At 39.7% G+C, this 18,513-nt stretch overlaps 1 protein-coding gene across 50 annotated transcripts in view; it reads left to right on the forward strand.

Moving 5' to 3' along the window:
* The window catches only part of DTNB (dystrobrevin beta), a 239,286-nt gene that overhangs the window by 148,362 nt on the left and 72,411 nt on the right, over nt 1-18,513 (forward strand). For all 50 annotated transcript variants that reach the window (XM_070573146.1, XM_070573151.1, XM_070573157.1 and 47 more), the window contains one exon: nt 11,068-11,145. In XM_070573146.1, coding sequence (XP_070429247.1) covers nt 11,068-11,145 — 78 coding nt within the window. The remainder of the gene's footprint in view (nt 1-11,067; nt 11,146-18,513) is intronic.

Raw genomic sequence — 18,513 nt, forward strand, 5'->3', positions numbered from 1 at the left:
CTGTCTATCACAGTGGGCAGATGACTCAAGGCAGGTTATTTTGAGCCTTTTCTGGGAATTTCAAATCGGAACGAGGGAAGAAGTTTTGTTCTCCAATGGTGAAGCTAAAGCATATTAGGCAGAAGATGTTAGGTGTAAAACCTGTGAGATCTGTATAGACTGTGACTCCAAATGAGATCTCAGCAAAGATAACAGCAAATGTCCTAATGACCTTCTAGTGTCCTGGAAGCCAGCTGCACCCCTACATGTCATAAAGTTTAATTATGAAGTTAGTTATCATTTAGTTATGATACTCAGTAAATTCCTCTTTTTATTTTCCTTAGCTGCTTCAAGTTAGATTTGAAGCCAGTGGTCCTGACACAGGGCAGTGTTTCTCAAACTTGAGAATTTATTCTTCCTTGAGAACTCTAATCTGAAAAGTTCATTTGGATAATGCAGAGATGCCTGGGTTAGGATGGTGAGTCTGTGGATTTTATCTATTCATTGGCTTTAGAACCAGATAGAAGTGGATTCTGGGGCTGGCCCCATGGTGTAGTGGTTAAGTTCAGCACTCTCTGCTTCAGCAGCTGGGTTCGTGGGTTCAGATCCCAGGGATGGACCTATACCACTCATCAGCCACGCTGTGGCAGTGACCTACATATAAAATACAGGAAGATTAGCACAGATGTTAGCTCAGGGTGGATCTTCCTCAAGCCAAAAAAGAGGAAGATTGGCAGAAGATGTTAGCTCAGGGTGGATCTTCCTCAGGAAAAAAAAAAAAAAGAAAGAAAAAGTAGGTTCTAATATTGGTTCTGCTGCTTACTAGTTTTGTGACCTTGAGCATGTTAATTATCCTCTTTGACTTTTATTTCTTTATTTGTAAAATAAGAATGGGTAATTGCAAGAATTTGGATAATGTATCTGAGCACCTTGCTCAATGTTAATGCAATGCTCATACTCAACAAATGTTAGTGCATTACTCCTTCCCTCCCAGCCTTCTCCAGTGTTCTAAAAGTAAAGAAATATAGCAAAATACACAGCAAATCTTGCAACTGTTAACCTCACAGGGTTTGTCATGTTCTTTTTGTGTACTGTGCTTTGGTTAATAATTTGAAATAATTAAGTTGTAGTCTCTGTTATAAGTGATTTTACACATTTTTGGTTGTAAATGATAATTGTCAGATAAGATTTGACCTAAAAAATATAATAGGTTAAGCTAAAGCTTAAATGCCTGTTGTTGCTGTGACAGATGATTATGAGGACTCATTGGATTACAGACTTCTTGTGGGCACGGACAACCTTCAACTTGTTTTGGTTTTTCTCAAAGCCTATAAGGGAGGTGGTAGGCATGACTGAGCCATCACTTTTGTTTGTTTGTGTACCGATAAGGTCCTTGTTTATTTAAATGGAGTTTGTAGCGATCAGAAGGGCTTTATGGAGATACTGAAATTTCAGGAACCATTTCTCTGATAAGAGAAGGGAGAAAGAGTGTAACCTTGGCAAGTCTGTGAAGAAGGACATTCCGGGATAGGTACCTAGGAGAAAATTTGAAAGCAGGAGCTTAGAAAAAGCAAAAGAAAACTTATTTGAAAGATGTGAAGGTCCTGAGTCTTTTGACAGATACAAGAATGAAGTAGTCTACAGTGTGGGTTTTGGATTTGTCTTACAGTATGGTGAAATTTGCTGCATAACCTTAAAGATGAGAAAAGTATGATCAAAGTGCATAGGGAAGATAATTTCAACAGCAACACAGGTATCGAGGATTAAAGGCAAAATTGCTGGCTACAACAATTGTAATAAGTGATTAAATGTATTTTACTAGAATGGTTAAGTGCCTCGTATGTAAAGCATTGTTCTGGGGAATACAAAAAAGTAGTCAAGTAAGTGAAAGCAGCAGGCATAATAAAATCTTTTTCCCTTTCACACTAATAATAATAAACAGACCAAAAAATCTGGTAAAAATTCCCCAAGTGTGTGATTAGCAGATGGCTGTCAAGGTAAAAGAGAATTGCAGGACTGTAACCTTAACCTCTATGACTAAAATATATTCTGGGAGGAACAGCAAGATAATGAACAAATAAGAAATACTTTAAAAAGTGTAGGGTAGGGGTTGGCTTTGTACAGAAGAGGTTCTGTCAAAGGAAAAGTGACAGACCTTACAGGTGCCCAAGATCTCACTGGCCCTCTCGGGCCTCAGAGTGGGCTTTGTTCCTTTACCCCTTTATAATAACCCTCAATTTTTAAGTAGAAATTTTGATTAACCAACAACAGTGTGGGGGTCGACCCGGTGGCCAAGTGGTTAAGTTCGTGTGCTCCACTTTGGCGGGCCAGAGTTTCACTGGTTCAGATCCTGGGCGTGGGCATGGCACCGCTCATCAGGCCACGCTGAGGCGGCGTCCCACATGCCACAACAAGAAGGACCCACAACTAAAATATACAACTACGTACTGGGGGGATTTGGGGAGAAAAAGCAGGGAAAAAAAAAAGAATAAAGATTGGGGGAAAAGAAACACTGTTATACTTTAACATCCGTGGCTAGAGTCCTGTCCAGAAAGTGTTTTCCCCTGGATCTAAGTCAACTTAGAAAGCCAAAACGAGTAATTACACTCAATGTTGGTCCGTAGCCCAGTGTTAAACATTTTTTTTTAAATTAACAGTCTGGCTGATATAATAATTTGCTCATTAAGTGTATATATTTTAGGCTGAGATGAGGAATCTAAAATATCTTTGAAATTAATATTAGATTTTAAAGTCATCCTAATAAATGAGTGATATATTTTTGAAGGAAACAATTCACGCTAGCTTATCTGGTTTTCCTTGGGGCAGCCTAGAGGTGGTTAAGAATGGGAGCTCTGCAACCAAATAGGTTGAGTTCAGATGACATTTATAAAGAGTTCTAATGATGTGGCAGGGGAAAGAAAAAAATCACCCAAAAGCTGTACTCTGGGGCTATTGTTGTTTTACCTTCCTATAGAAACAACTTTACAAGACCTATGATCTAACATCATGCTATTGGTCTTAATTTACAGACTAAACAGTCTTAAGTAAGTTTTCCCAGAAGTGCAGCAATCAAAGGTTGAGACACTGCACCATCATGACCAAGAACAGGCCCAGGAGCTGTGCTGCCTTCATTAAAATCCTGCTTCTGCCATGATTGGGCTTTGCCCTCAGTACATTACTTCTCTCCATGCTTTAGTGTCTCTATCTGTAAAATAAAGATAATAGTAGTATCTACCTCATTGGTGATTGTGAGGTTTAAGTGAATGAATCCATGGGAAGTGTTTGAACTGAGTCTGGCACATATCAAGCACACAATAAGTATTGCTATTGTCATTGTTAAAGACACTCTCCACTCTGTTGATTCCATTACTAAGTCACAGATGAAAACTTGCTGTGGCTGCAAACACTACAAATGTATCTCCCAAATGTAACAACTAATAATGTCATTATTCCATTCTCAGAGAGTAGTCTCACCAAAGCTGAGTATAACAGAAAGAAGACTCCTCACACACTCTACACTCCTGTGTACTCCAGGGCATGGTGCTGACTCACGGTCAACAAATATTTCCTGAAAGCCTACTCCATGTCTTGTAGTATGCTGGGTACTCAAAATACGGTGATAAAAAATCACACAGGGGCTGGCCCCGTGGCACAGCGGTTAAGTTCACACGTTCTGCTTTGGTGGCCCAGGGTTCACCAGTTGGGATCCCAGGTGCAGACATGGCACCGCTTGGCATGCCATGCTGTGGCAGGCGTCCCACAAATAAAGTAGAGGAAGATGGGCATGGATGTTAGCTCAGGGCCAGTCTTCCTCAGCGAAAAGGGGACGATTGGCAGCAGCTGTTAGCTGAGGGCTAATCTTCCTCAAAAAAAATCACACAAATATGGGGCCTGCCCCGTGGCTGAGTGGTTACGTTCATGTGCTCCACTTCAGCGACCCAGGGTTTTGCCAGTTTGGATCCTGGGTGTGGATGTGGCACCACCCATCAAGCCGTGCTGAGGCGGTGTCCCACATGCCACAACTAGAAGGACCCACAACTAAAAAAAATATACAACTATGTACTAGGGGGCTTTGGGGAGAAGAAGAAAGAAAGAAAGAAGAACAAGAGAAAAAGGAAGATTGGCAACACATGTTAGCTCAGGTGCCAATATTTAAAAAAAAATCACACAAGTTTATTACAGTCTCATAGAGGAGATAATGTAGACTTATCTAAAAGATTTTCTTTACTTTCTTTTCGGGGATGTGGTGGTCGGGATGCTGAGGGGGGCGTGGATCTTTGGATCTACTCAAGCCATGTAACAGGCCCTTCTTCTTACAGTCTCAGAGTTCTCTCTAGGTTTGTAAAGCACACTCCATCTCAGCTTGCTTTCTTAATGATAACAAAAATAGTACAGTCTCACTTTAAAGATTTGATCCAGTGGTGATATAGGTTGCTTTTTTCTGTTTCTCTTTTTTCTACTTAATTTTCTTTACATTAAGCATCTTTTCTCTGAAAATCAGGAAAAATTAAACTGGAAAAATTGGAGAAGTACAGGAAAGTATAAATAGGCAGGAAAAACTACCCGTAATTCCACTGCTCTTAACATTTTGACCTAGTTCCTTCAGATTTTTTTTTTTAAAGATTGGCACCTGAGCTAGTGATGTTGCCAGTCTTCCTTTTTTTCTTTTTATTCTTCTCCCCAAAGCCCCCCAGTACATAGTTGTAGATTCCAGTTGTGAGTGCCTCTGGTTGTACTATATGGGACACCGCCCCAGTATGGCCTGCTGAGCGGTGCCATGTCCATGCCCAGGATCTGAACCAGTGAAACCCTGGGCCACCGAAGCAGAGCACGTGAATTTAACCACTCGGCCGTGGGGCCGGCCCCCTCCTTCAGATATTTGTTTTACACTTACTATGTTATTTAGCTGAGAGCATGCTGTGTTTATGTATAAATAATTTTATCTTATTGTATAGGGTTATTTGAAGATAAAATAAATAATATATTTAAAGCTGTAAACAGTGTCTGATATGTAGCAAACATTCAATAATTGTAAGCTATCATTATCGTTATCTTGCCCTTCTTTTTTACCTCTTATGTGCTAAGCATTTTCCCCTGTAAGCATTATTTTTTATTTAGTTAGTTATTTTTTTGGTGAGGAATATTGTCCCTGAGCTAACATCTGTTGCCAGTCTTCCCCTTTTTGCTTGAGGAAGATTGTCCCTGAACTAACATCTGTGCCAGTCTTCCTCTATTTTGTGTGTGGGACATTGCCACAGCATGGCTTGATGACCAGTGTGTAGGTCCATGCCTGGGATCCGAACCCTTGAACCCCAGATTGCCAAAATTAGCACACAAACTCAACCTGCATGCCACCGGGTGGACCCCAAGCATTATTATTTTTATTTTTTTTAAGATTTTTATTTTTTCCTTTTTCTCCCCAAAGCCCCCTGGTACATAGTTGTACATTCTTCGTTGTGGGTCCTTCTAGTTGTGGCATGTGGGATGCTGCCTCAGCGTGGTTTGATGAGCAGTGCCATGTCCGTGCCCAGGATTCGAACCAACGAAACACTGGGCCGCCTGCAGTGGAGTGTGCGAACTTAACCACTCGGCCACAGGGCCAGCCCCGCAAGCATTATTTTTTAATGACAGTGTAATATCTTATAATTACGGGTGGCCTGTGATTTACTTTTCCTTTCTCTCATATTTGAACATTTAGATTTCTTCCAAAATTACCCTATTGTAAATAATATTTCCCTAAATATTTTAAAATAAATCTATCTTTGCATTTCTGATTAATTCCTTGGAATAGATTCCTAGAAAGGGAAGTTATTGAGTCAAAATGTTTAAACATTTTTAAAGATCTTTGATGGACATTTTGCCCAGTTGCTTTCTAGAAATTCTGCTTGATTTTATATTTTCACTCTTGCCTAGTAATAAATTGATGGCCTATGTCGGAAAATCCTCTCCAGCCTTAAGGATTGGCTTAAAAAAAAGAATCTTTTTTTTTTTTTTTTAAGATTTTATTTTTTTCCTTTTTCTCTCCAAAGCCCCCCGGTACATAGTTGTATATTCTTCATTGTGGGTCCTTCTAGTTGTGGCATATGGGACGCTGCCTCAGCATGGTTTGATGAGCAGTGCCATGTCTGCGCCCAGGATTCGAACCAATGAAACACTGGGCCGCCTGCAGTGGAGCGCGCGAACTTAACCACTCGGCCACGGGGCCAGCCCAAGAATCATTATTTTTATAAGGGAAAATGGTCTGTAATTTTAACAAATTTCTTTGCTTTTTCATAATGAAAACATTTTTATGTTATTTGTTTTTCTTTTTAAGGAGGTATTTGCACTTTGCCCATTTATCTAATTGAAATGTTAATAATTTTCTTATAAATTTGTGTGAATCCCTTATATATTAAGGCTATTAATTCTTGCTCTGTCACATTCATTGAAAGAGTTCCCTGAATTTGTATTTTTCTGTCTTTTCTGATTTTTTAAATATATCAAATTAATTGGTCTTTTCTTTCCTAATTTTTCCATTGCTTTTGAACTAAGAAAATCCTCTGTCCATAGACACATGTGTTTTCTCTTAATTTCTATAATTAAGCATGTACATTTAGCTTTTTAATACCCTGGAAATACATTTTTCTTTATGGGGTGAGGTGATTTCAATATTTTCCCATAGCATGTACCAGTTTTTATACTATTCAATACTTATTACATTATATTACAATTATTTCTTCTGAATTTTTTTCTTCCTAATACTTAAATTTTCATCTTTTTAATTTTTATCCCTAGCAGCTAGCACAGTAACGATGACTTGGTAGAGACACAGCAAATACTTGATAAAGGAAAGAAATAGAGAGTTATATGTAATTTGTCCTAAAAGATTTAAAAGCATGATGAGTTATTCATCATCTATTTTTAGCTTTAAAAACCTTAAGAGAGATTCTGTAGTAGTTTTAATTTCAAGTTAGTGTACATTCCAGAGCATCAACCAGAATGAATTGGAGTGGTCTGGTCTTAAGAGAAGTAACGTGAAAATAACTTGTACCAGTAAGTTAAATTTTTAATTTATAACAGGAATTGTGTCTAACCAGTAACCAGAAGCTCTGTACCTATTATCTAAGCCACCCTCTTACTGGATATTTCCCCAAAGCTATCCTGCTCCAGCTAAAAACAGTAAATAAAAATGTACCTTTACAGTGATCAGAAAACTCAAATGAACAGCTACGATTTAAATTATGGCACTCAAATATTTTCAAACTTGGCATCTCACCTGGGTTCCATTCTCCTATTTCTAACTGCTTTTTTTTATCATTTACCTGCACTTAATGCCATTTCAAATTCGGCAATTTCAAAACTGAAATCCTATTCACTCTTACCTTCCTGCTCTTTCTATCTGCCCCCACCTACCCAAAACCAAATCCTGTTTCCTCCTTTGGTGTTACCTAGTTTCGATATTGATATCACTATCCTACCCAATAGTCAAGGTAAAAATTTCAGTTATTCTTTACTCACTAACCCCATGTACTTAATTGGTCACTGCATCTTATCTATTTTACCTCAACAGTATTTTTCCTTTTCTCTCTTCCTCATCTTAACTACCACTGTCCACCCTTGTAATCACTGATCTGGACAATTGCCATTGTCCTCTCCCTCCTTTCCCAGCTTCCTTTCCCTCCTCCTTCCAAATGCATTCTACAGAAGTGATTTTTAAGTGAGAGCGTGCATTAGAAAGAGTCTTCTTGCCCCTAGAGATTCAGATTCACTAGAGTGAGGATAGAGCCTGGGTATCTTATTTTACGAAAAGCTTTCCAGATGATTCCAATGCACACCCATGATTAAAACCAATATTTTACAAGCTTCTAGAGTTGTCTTTTTAAAACCCAATTATAGTCACATCATCTTTGGCTTAAAAACTTTCAATGCTTCCCCTGCAGCCTACAGTATAGGCCCAAACTTGGCTTGTGATGGAACAGCTGTCATTCACATCCTAGGCCTAATCTACCTTTCCCTGTGCATTTTCAGCTACTCCCCTTCGAGCGCCGTTGAGTCTAGCCAGATAAGTTAGACCCAAATATGCCATGGACTCTTGGATTTCTGTGCCTTTTTCCATACCATTTCTTCTAGGTAGGGTAGCCTTAACTTTTTTTCTAAGTCTAGAAAACTCTCTCCTCAATGGTACTTCACCCTGGCACTCTTCCCCCTCATCCCTCCAGGCAGGATAACCGCTCTTCATCTATGACTCCTCAGCACTTTGTCTATACTTGTATTGCTGCTCTCATTACTTTGCATTGTGATGAGTTGCCTACATATCTGTCTTCACTGATAGGTAGTTAGGTCATTGAGATAAAGATGGTCTTACTTATCTTTATGAGTAGGAACCCAATAGGAATCCCTCTTTCCCTTTGATTAAGAATTACCAAATTCTCTAAGTCTTCCTTTTACACCTACCTCTTCTGACTAGCAAATTGCCTTCTATCTCCAACTCAAAAAAAAAAAAAAAAATTGGCATGTCTTATTAACAAAGAAGGAATATCCCAAATCTCTGTACCAAGTGATGGTTGGTGGTCCTTTGGGTACCATGGAACTCATTAGTGTCCAAAGATACCTTGCTGAGATCTTCACCAAAGGAAGATATACAACATCTGGTGACATGTTCAAGGTATTCAAAAACTGATCTGAAGAGTTGTGTCAATTCTACTGCTTTCTAAGTTTGTATAATTGGTACCATCAATGTCTACCTTACACCTGCAAGCATTCCTTTCAGTTATGTCTTACAGGAACTATGAGGTTTTCTTTTATAAGCCAGAAGTCATTTTTGGTGTATTACATCTCCTGAGACCACAGCTGAGCTGTTGGCTTTCCTAGTGAATTGTGGGTCTAGTGGTAGATCCTATGGTAAAGACCCCCTGTATGTTTTCAAATGCCTCTTTCGTCTTGGACTGCAAATGCATACCTATTTCCCTAGCAAAACATGTTAGAAGTTCAAAAAGGATATGAAATTTGGGGGCAATTATGATTAGTTTATAGCTTACGATGTAATCATTACTGTCTGGTTTTCAATATTAAAGAAGAGGCTGTGGTATGTGTGCTATAAGATAATAATTAAGCATTATATCTGCCAAGAGATAGAGATGATTATTAAAGACTTTTGTTGCATCAGACCAAACATAACACCGCAAATCATGATGTTTTATCATATTTGAGGAATTAAAACAAAATTTTTTTCTGTTGTCATTTTTCCTCTGAGAATGTGAGAAAGGAAATTGAATGCAGTAGTATCTTCAGTGTTGAAATATACTAGGTAATTGCGTTAATTCTGAAAGCAACATGGACATGTCCTTATCTTATTTTGGAAATGGATTGCTAATAATAATATATTACAGAAGGAAAGCCCATTGTATTTCCAGGACAAGAATGTTTCTGATGCCCTCAAGTATGAAAAGCTATGATGCTGGATTTGTTTCTTTCGGAGGAATTGTCTCCTTGTTCCATTTGGACAACTGAATTAAAAGAACCAGAGGCAAAAATATAAATTTAGGACTAAAATTAAGCTAATCTCTGTCTTTCACTTTCTTTATTAGTCAGCCTAAAACAATTGATTATAACTCAGCACAGCCACTAGTATTAATAGGCTTGAAAGTTTGGGGGCAAAATTGAATATCTGTCTGGGAGATAGGTAGTGAGATAAATAACATGGAATTGAATTCTAGCCTAGAAAGGTGTATTTTAATCCTGAATGTCTTACTTAGCAACTTTCACACAAAGAGAGGAATGTGTAACAATAAGCATAGTGTTATGGCTTAAAAATCAGGAGACCTAATCTGTTCCCTGCAAATTACTTCCCATCTTTGATCCTCTCCATTAAATGGGAAGTCATTAAAAATATTTCCCTACCCAGAAGTGAAATTGGTTTTTGGAAAAGGAGTGTGTGGATAGATAGCTGTAGAGAGAGATCCATCCATCCATCCCATCCCTCCCTCTTAACTTTTCCTCTGAGTTCCTTGACTTGGCCTGAAAAGTTTCCCTTGAGCCTTTGTTTGAATATACTGTGAAACCTCCAAAACCATGCAGGCTCTGACCCCTTACTGTTCACCAAGACTTGTGAAGTATGACTTCTACAAAAACATTTTACATAATTAGCTCAGCTCTTAAAGATAAGGAGAAACCAGGAGGTAGTTCCCAAGCAGCTAAATATGAGAGAGGGGCTTTTCTGCTTCACTTTTCTGCTTTTGATGGACAAATTTCTCTGAAAATTACTTCTTTCAATTTAGGAAAGGAAGTGAGAAATTTCCCAGGGGGAATATTTAGCAATAGTCATGTGGCTCCAAATGCAAGACAGAAACCCTTTGTAGCCGAACCTGATGGAGAGGGAGAGGGTCTGAAAGGGAAAATCATTCCTTTTGAGAAGTTTGGATTCGTTCATTCAAGACTCTTACAAGAGGGAGAAATAGACCTTGAGTCCAGAGAACCCGCAACTAAAAAGAAGTTATCAAAAATGCTTACCTTCAAATTTAAATTTGGGTTAGGTTATAAAAGAAAGCATTCTAATTAGAGTATAGGTATAAAATGTGGGTTCATTATTAAGATTCTAGTAAAGGATTAATAAAAGAATTTAGTATTTAATGTTTTAATTGTTTTGGTAAAAAGTATGCAAACTAAGTTTGAGGGAAGTCAGTGAACTCTAACTAAATCTCAGGAAGGCATGCATGTTGCTGTTGTGACCTTTGTAATATACCACAAGCACCTAGTAATCCTGTAAGCACCTTAAATGCAGGAAATTAGCTAAGTGGCAGAACTCAGATTCTTGTGTACTAAAACTACAAAACAGAAGCCACGGAGTTGCATCCCTGTAGCAGTGTGTGCAGAATGAGTTGCTTCTCCGGGGACAGCACAGCGATGTCCGTCGGCTTTGTGCGAGCAACCCTCTTGTTGAATTTGCTTAGGCGAGAAGTATTGATTTCTGCGTCCACTCCCTGGGGGGCCCCAATGTGCTTATCACAAAAGAACCTGAATGATCATGGGTTATTTTGCCCTTATCACTCTCGTTTGCTTCCCTAATCATGTTGGTAATTATTAATATAATGTAAATGTCTTTCCTTCCAGTCCTCCTCGCCCTCTGACTAATATGAATGACACCATGGTGAGCCATATGTCCTCTGGAGTGCCCACTCCCACCAAGAGGTATGTACAACTTCTGCGTCGGTCCTGCTCAGAGTTGGGGACAGGCCTCTGGCCTGGGAATCAAAGCATTCCACAGAGCAGAAAGGACTGGCTTGCTTTCTCCTCCTTTGACTGTCTTTTAATATTATTTTCTATCTTCCTTTTCTTCCTACTAACTCATAAATATAGCAACTGAAGGAGTCTGCCTTTGAGTGGTGCCTGAGGTGGAAAGTCTCCATTTGTGACAAGCAGTGAACATAGTGTCAAAGCCGATTAGGCATGTTTGGGATCCTTTTTTAACATTGAACAATATTTTGATACTCATGAATTTCAACAGTTTTGCATTTGAGTTGTTTGAGTGTCAGATATTGTTTCTGCTTCCTAATTAGACTGTGTAAATTGAAATCTCTTATAGTCTCCTAAATCATCTTGTATATGATTCATAGGCATTTAAGTGGAAAAGCCTGAGTCCCTCTCTTCGTTATATAAGGAGCTTCCTTTAGGGTCCTTCAGGGAACTAGAACTGTGTACTCCTTTCTCCTCTTTATTTAATTTACCCTTCTCCAAAATTCTCTTAGGCAGGACTTAAAAGAACTACATAAAATGGCTTACTTTCTATTTGATTTAAGCTGTTCAATGACTAGAGCAAGGCAGAAACTCCCTCAAGGGCACAACCATTAAAGAGTTCTTTCTAGCAGTCATCCCTCAAAAAGAGAAGAAGCAACAAAGACATTCCAACCCACTCCTCAAGTCTTTCCTGCAGAAAACCACTTTGTGCCATGTGTACTGATGGCTTTGGATTAATTCAGCTGTAGAAGTGCCATCTGCTTAATAATACTTTGACTTAATATATAATATATACTTAAGATCACCTATGTTTGTTCCCGTTGGCTAAAACTCCTAGAGCAGTGTTTCCCAAGTTTGGCTGATGGGAAGAATCACCTGGGCCACCTGTTAGACATATGGATTTCTGCGACCACATCAGACCAAATGGATCCTGAGATCTCGAGAAGTTATGCTTTTAGCAAGTATTCCAGGTGATTCTTATTATCAAGCAAGTTTAGGAAATAGCCTTAGAAGGAAGGGAAGGAGTAAACCGTAGGGCTACCCTGGAATAGAGGATTTACGGACTCAATAAATCAGTGACCTGCTGACACAGTGTTATCTGTGTGGAGACTCAAGACCCTGGCCGGGTGACGGTACCTGCCCGCAGCCCTGTTAAGTTGCTCCTAGCAGGGGCACAGCCAGCCGCTTCGTTGGGGCAGAGCTGAGTGGTACCCTGTACTGGAGCTTAGACTTCTGAGCCAGACCGTCTGCATTTGAGCCCTGGCTCTCACCTGACCATGAGCAAGATTCTTATCTTTATTGTTTTATCTGTGATATGGGGACAATAACAGTTTCTACCTTCTGAGGTTTGTGTGAGAATTTTATATTGTTTTCATTATTTAAGAAATAAACTATGATGAGAGAACAGGTAGGGGAAGTAACAGAATAATTTATGAATAATGCCCTCTCATGAGGAGCTGAAAGCTTGCAGAAGAATACACAACAATTAAACCTCTCCCACCTACCTAGATATTACAATAACCCTTTCTGGGCTTAGTCCTTAGCTTTTTATGTTAACCACCCATAGCCTTCAGAGCCAGACCCAGAATCTAAATATCAACTCAAGGATGTTTCCATTTCAAAAGTAGGAAGACAGAGTGGATTAGTGAAAGAAGTCAGCTTGTAGGCTGTATGTTCGTTTTAGCAACACCAGCTATTACAGTTTCACTTCATCTGATTTCTTCTCTTCATTTACTAGTTTTGTCACCCTGAGTCACCTGAGTTCCTGAGGGCCCCAAGTGCCTGGTGACCAAGGGCACCAGACCTTCAGTGACCACAGCTGAATGTAGCTGCTAGAGGCTGTTACAGGGAGTACATCTTTCTGGACAAGGTTTTATTGCTTGAGAAGACTGAAAGAAGGGGTTCAGGATCAGTAATGATCACAGCCACCTCTATAGAAGGACTACCCGTTAGGCTCGGTGTTGCTGTATGAAGCCCCAGGCCTAATAGTAAGTGGCCAGCTGCAATTGTCAGTCACAAGTATCTACCATTTCTGAAAGTTGTTTCAGAGAAAACAGAATAGCCTGGGTTAGGATTTTATTTTAAAGTTAGCATTTCAGCCAGTATCTCTTTGTAGATAGACTTAGTCAGTCCTACAGGTGGTTATCGCAGACTCTCTAGGGACTGACCAGCAGACCACAGGCAGCCAAAGCCCTTAGCAGACCAGAAGGGAAGGTAATACTCTGTAACTTACATGAAGAGTAGTTGCTGGGCTGGAGGCTACATGGGAACAAGATACCCCCATCCTAATAATATACTCCTGGGAATTTTAGGAGATTTCATTTATATTCAGGATGAGATTATGATATAATGTGTGTACATTAATTGCATAATTCATAGATTTGGCTCTTCATGGCCCCAGTTACCAAACAGTATATATTTCCAGCTAGTATTCTGTTTACTTCCTTGAGGACTCATCAGTTTTTCTTTCTTCCTCTGAATGTTGTCAGACCTGTCTCTCCAGAGTCTGATGAAAGCCAGGAACCCAGCACATCATCCTAGTCACAGAGCCTTCCTCTGCTGGGGCAGAGAATCCTCAAAGGATACAGCTACTCTCCAGAAATAAGAGGTTTCCTTTAGAACTCAGCATAAGATGTAAATCACTGAATCAGACAAGAACAGGCCCAGTAATAAAAATGCAGGAAAAATTTGATCTCCAATTTCTACCTTTTCAGTAGGCAGTGCATATAAAAATAGTGATAACCAGGGGACGGCCCCGTGGCCTAGTGGTTAAGTTCAGCGTGCTCTGCTTCAGCAGCCTGGGTTCAGTTCCCGGGTGAGGACCTGTACCACTTGTTGGTGGCCATGCTGTGGTGGCAACCCACATACAAAATAGAGGAAGATTGGCACAGATGTTAGCTCAGGGAAAATCTTGCCTGGGAAAAAAAAAGAGGAAGATTGGCAACAGATGTTCGCTCAGGGCGAATCTTCCTCAGGAAAAAAAACAATGATAGCCAAATGGTCAAAAATAATAATATATTAGTCCAAATAGAAAATGAACTCAAATATAAGGGTTACTGTTTACAGAAGAAAACCATATAAATGGTAATGATGCTGGCTATCATGTGAAATTCTATAAATTATGTTCCTGAGAGGTTCTACTCTAGAGATTTGCCCTGTATAATATCCTTCTGATAGTCCCATATCAGTATTTCTGTAATTGAAAAGAAATTTCATCTTTGCCTTAGACTAAATCGTTTCTGGAAATTTGCTCTCTTTTAAGATAATCGAAACAGTACACTTAAAAACAAACAACAAACAGCTTTTGAAACTTCACAACAGACGCTTGGAATCCCCCTCCGCTGTGTGATTTCCTCCGAGGCTCGCCTCTCTCCCTCTCCTTCCCCAAGGTTCAGAATGTGGACTATGGCATCATGCTCTGCACTGTGTACTGCTTTAAGTCATACCGTATATTCAGACCAATGTGGAAAATGATGCTAATGTTTTTTATTTTTTAAATGTCTTCTAAAGCTTTACCTTTATTTATGAATACTTTAACTTTTACAATTCTGTGGGCATTTTATATAACTATGGCAGTAAAGAAAACCTTCAATATGAAACTTTTTGCTTTGTGTATTTGGTTGGTATATTAGTGTCAACTCTTTTAATTTCACGTATTAAAATTTAACTTTAAAAAGTATAAATCCAGTTAGCAAGATGAAAAAGTTCTAATCAATAAGTAAATATTGTGCTTATAATGAACAAAACTGTACTGTAAACTTAAAAATTTGTTAAGAGGGTAGTTCTCATGTTGTATGTTTTATCACAGTAAAAAAAAAAAAAAAAGGCACAAACCCACAGAGACAAAGCCAAAAGCAGAAAGGGAAGGACAGAAGTGTCCATGGATCACCAGAGCAACTGAAATGCCACCAGGATGCCCTCCATCTCAGGGCTTCTCTCAGTGAGCCGTCTTCATTTCCTCCTGCTGCAGAACTGCTGCTTCTCAATACTGCCGATGGCTTCAGACACACGTCACAGGGCTGTCACTCAAGAGGTTGTGCTTCTCCTCCCTTAGAACTCGAAGGAAGGCTCCTTACTGGCTGGGATTGCGTTACTGCCCATCCTGTGTATATGTGATAGGCAACACCCATTGGACCTGTGTCATCAGAACAGAGGGAGGAGAATTTCCCCAAAAGAAGGTTATACCATCAAGAACAGAAGAAAGAGATCCTAGGAAGGAAAAATAACAGAGGTCATTGACAGACTACAGTTTTGCTACCCAGCACACAGATGTGTGCAAAAGTGTATACATACTGACATACACTTTCTCACACAACCTTCCCATACACATTTCCACTTCCAGAGTTTTCCTTCTTCACACAATGCAGCTCTCCATATATGACTGCAAATGCCTGCACACCTTTCTCAGGAGTCTTACCCACCTCCTGTAGACAGCACTGGGCCCGGGACATCAAGGTTATGTCTATTCGTCCAGATCAGGTCTATGCATGTCTTTTTGTGATTCATTAACCCATTCTACCATGGACCAAATGATTAGTTTTAAGCACTCACATACCCAGTATACAAAGGTAGAGATCTGAAAATAGGATAATCGTAATTTATAGAAAGGAGAAAAGGGAAGTAACAAAAACATGGCATATCAAGCCACATCTGCCTATGTTTTCTCCTGAAACGCCACTAAAATGACAGTCAACACTTTTTATTTTTTTTAAGTAAAAACCCACAAGAACAAAGAAAAATGGAAAAAGAGACAATAGCAACAATTTGGAAGGAGCAAAGCAGATGGATGAGTGATAACTGACTTTACCGACTGGAGAAAACTAACCCTAAGCTGACAGAGAAGCCCAGAGGAAGGCCCACCCTGGGAATTAGAAGGCTCTGAAAAGGAGCATAGAGGATGACAGCTGGTCATCTGTGTAAGAAGCACTTAGAGCCTCAGACTATCTACATAACTAGCCAGCTCCCCCTACCCCTTCTGCCAAAGAGTTGAGGTTTACATTTGGGTTTTCTGGAACAACACAACCCCCATAAAACCCTAGTTGTCTTAATTATCTCACCCTTGGTGGGCTGAGGCAACTCGCTTTCAGACAACCCATCTCTCTCCCTTGCAACATCATACTGAAGACTTCAAGAAGTCACTGCTACATTCTGTTATTCCTCTCGAGGTGCCCAGAACTCCAGCCATAAGGGGGCGCAAGATCTAAGTCCCAGGATCCTAGAGATTACAGTTTAACCTATTGCTTTGCTCCATAGCCATTTAGCAAAGATTGGTGTATTTCTTTGCCGGGATGGAGAGTTTTGCTGCCACCTACACCTCAACTTGCCTCAGCTAGTTCCGCTCAGTGTTACACCCCACTTCTAGGTCAGTTTCTATTTTAGTCAGAACTCTTGGTTGTAAGTGACAGAAGCTCAGTTTGAATAAGCTTAGGGAAAACAAGAATTTTTTTTGTTTTTTGTAACCAAACTGTGGGAAGAGCAGGGTTCTGTGTGGCTGGGCCTCAGGTGTAACCAGAGCAAGGGGAACTCTAACTCATTTAGGTGTTTCCCTGCCTTTCTCCCTTCCTCTGTCACTTCGCCGCCCCACCCACATTCTCCTTGCTCTTCTCTACGACATATCTTCTTCCCTCATACTACTACCTTTTTCACACAGCAGGGAATATAGCCATGAGACTCACATGTTAACATTTCATAACCTCACTACCCTACAGGGATTGCCCTTTTCTTAGTTCCAACTTGAAAACTCCCAATGAAAGTTTTATTAGGTCCATCTTGGATCATGGTACCCACCCAGGGGTTTTCTGTTTGGTGGCCCCACCTAGAATAACATGGTTGAATGGTTGGGGTCTTTTCTCCAAAAGAGGAGGTCTTCTGTCCCTAGAGAACGTAGGGGTACTGAGGAGACACATAGCTATAGGCTTCTTTCTGGGGTGGTTTCTGGAAAAAAGTGTACATGTATATTACGTCACACCTCCATTTGCATAGGTTAGTTTCTGGAGACCCTTTTTTCCCCTATCACTTCATTTTTATTTCTCTAAAAGGTTAAATAATGCTTTCTATTCTGTTCTGTTTATGAATATGTATTGTGTTGGGACATAACACCGTCTTTCGGTGGTAACAGATAAATGTGAGAGCCAGTAATTCTAAGTAGTCACCAATTGCAGGGATCTTAAAGTAAAGGCAAGATTTTATGAGTTAGAACTTTTTTACTTTAACACATGCAGCACAAGAAGGAAAAGCAGTTTGTAAAAGCCAAAAGATGCCACAGTATAAATATTATTTGTTAGGTGTAGCAACATGAGCAAATTAAGAGATGAATTGCACTATCATAGTATTAAAATGGCTTTCTAGTGGGTACCAAGGTAAAGTGTTTATCTTGTTTTCTACAGAATATAGCAGAATGACAAAAGCCACAATCTGCTGTTTTTAGACTGAGAACAGCAGAGATATTGGGGAAACTGAGAAAGGAGACTAAATCAAACTGGTTAAGCCGGAGATTATCCATATGTGGACTCAGGCCACTGATTTTCTTCCTTCCTGTGAAATGAGAAAAATGAGAGTTTGGTTGAAAAGCAAGAATTATTGAGGGTTTCAGCGTGGTGATGGAACAACTAGCTTGTGTGAATTCTTCATGAGAACCTCTCCAAGGCAACACAATTATTTTTTTCTTCAGTCTTTTTTTGAAAGACAGAAAAGCAGAGTAATTGAAAATTAACACATAATCTTATGGAACATCAGGGTCCTCTTGGCAGATTTCCAGAGTCCATCTGATACCCAGGCAGACAGCCAATTTTCAACGGCTTCTGGGTTTGGATTAAATTCCATTTCCATTCAAGCATTTAAGGTAAACCCTTCAGCAGTTCCAACTCAGATTAGTACAAACAAAAAGCTTGAGTATTTCCAAGTCCATACTTTAAAACCTAAGTTTGAAAAATTGAAGCTTACAGAAACATAGTAAGCATAGTAAGAGTTTCCTCCTCTCATTGGACTGAGGCTTGAGATCCTGAATGTGATCAGGAATCACATCCATTATGAACTGTCAGCAGAGAGAAAGAAGGAATGGATTTGGGGAGAAAGATTGTGAGTTCAGTGTTGTCATGTTCACATTGAGATGCCTAAGGACTCCTGGGAGTGAAGACAGGCTCTGTAGATTTTGGATGTGGGGGCCAAGAAACGGGCTGGATGATTCTCCAGGTTTTTTTCTGCCTTGAGTTAGGTACCTTTGGTCAAGACACAAGAGGAAGATTTGGGCAGGAAGATGGCAAGGTTATGTTGAGTTAGAGGTGCCTGTGGGACACCGGGGAACCAGACCATAGCATGAGTTCC

Source organism: Equus przewalskii, chromosome 14 (assembly GCF_037783145.1).
Source record: "Equus przewalskii isolate Varuska chromosome 14, EquPr2, whole genome shotgun sequence".
NCBI lineage: Eukaryota > Metazoa > Chordata > Mammalia > Perissodactyla > Equidae > Equus > Equus przewalskii.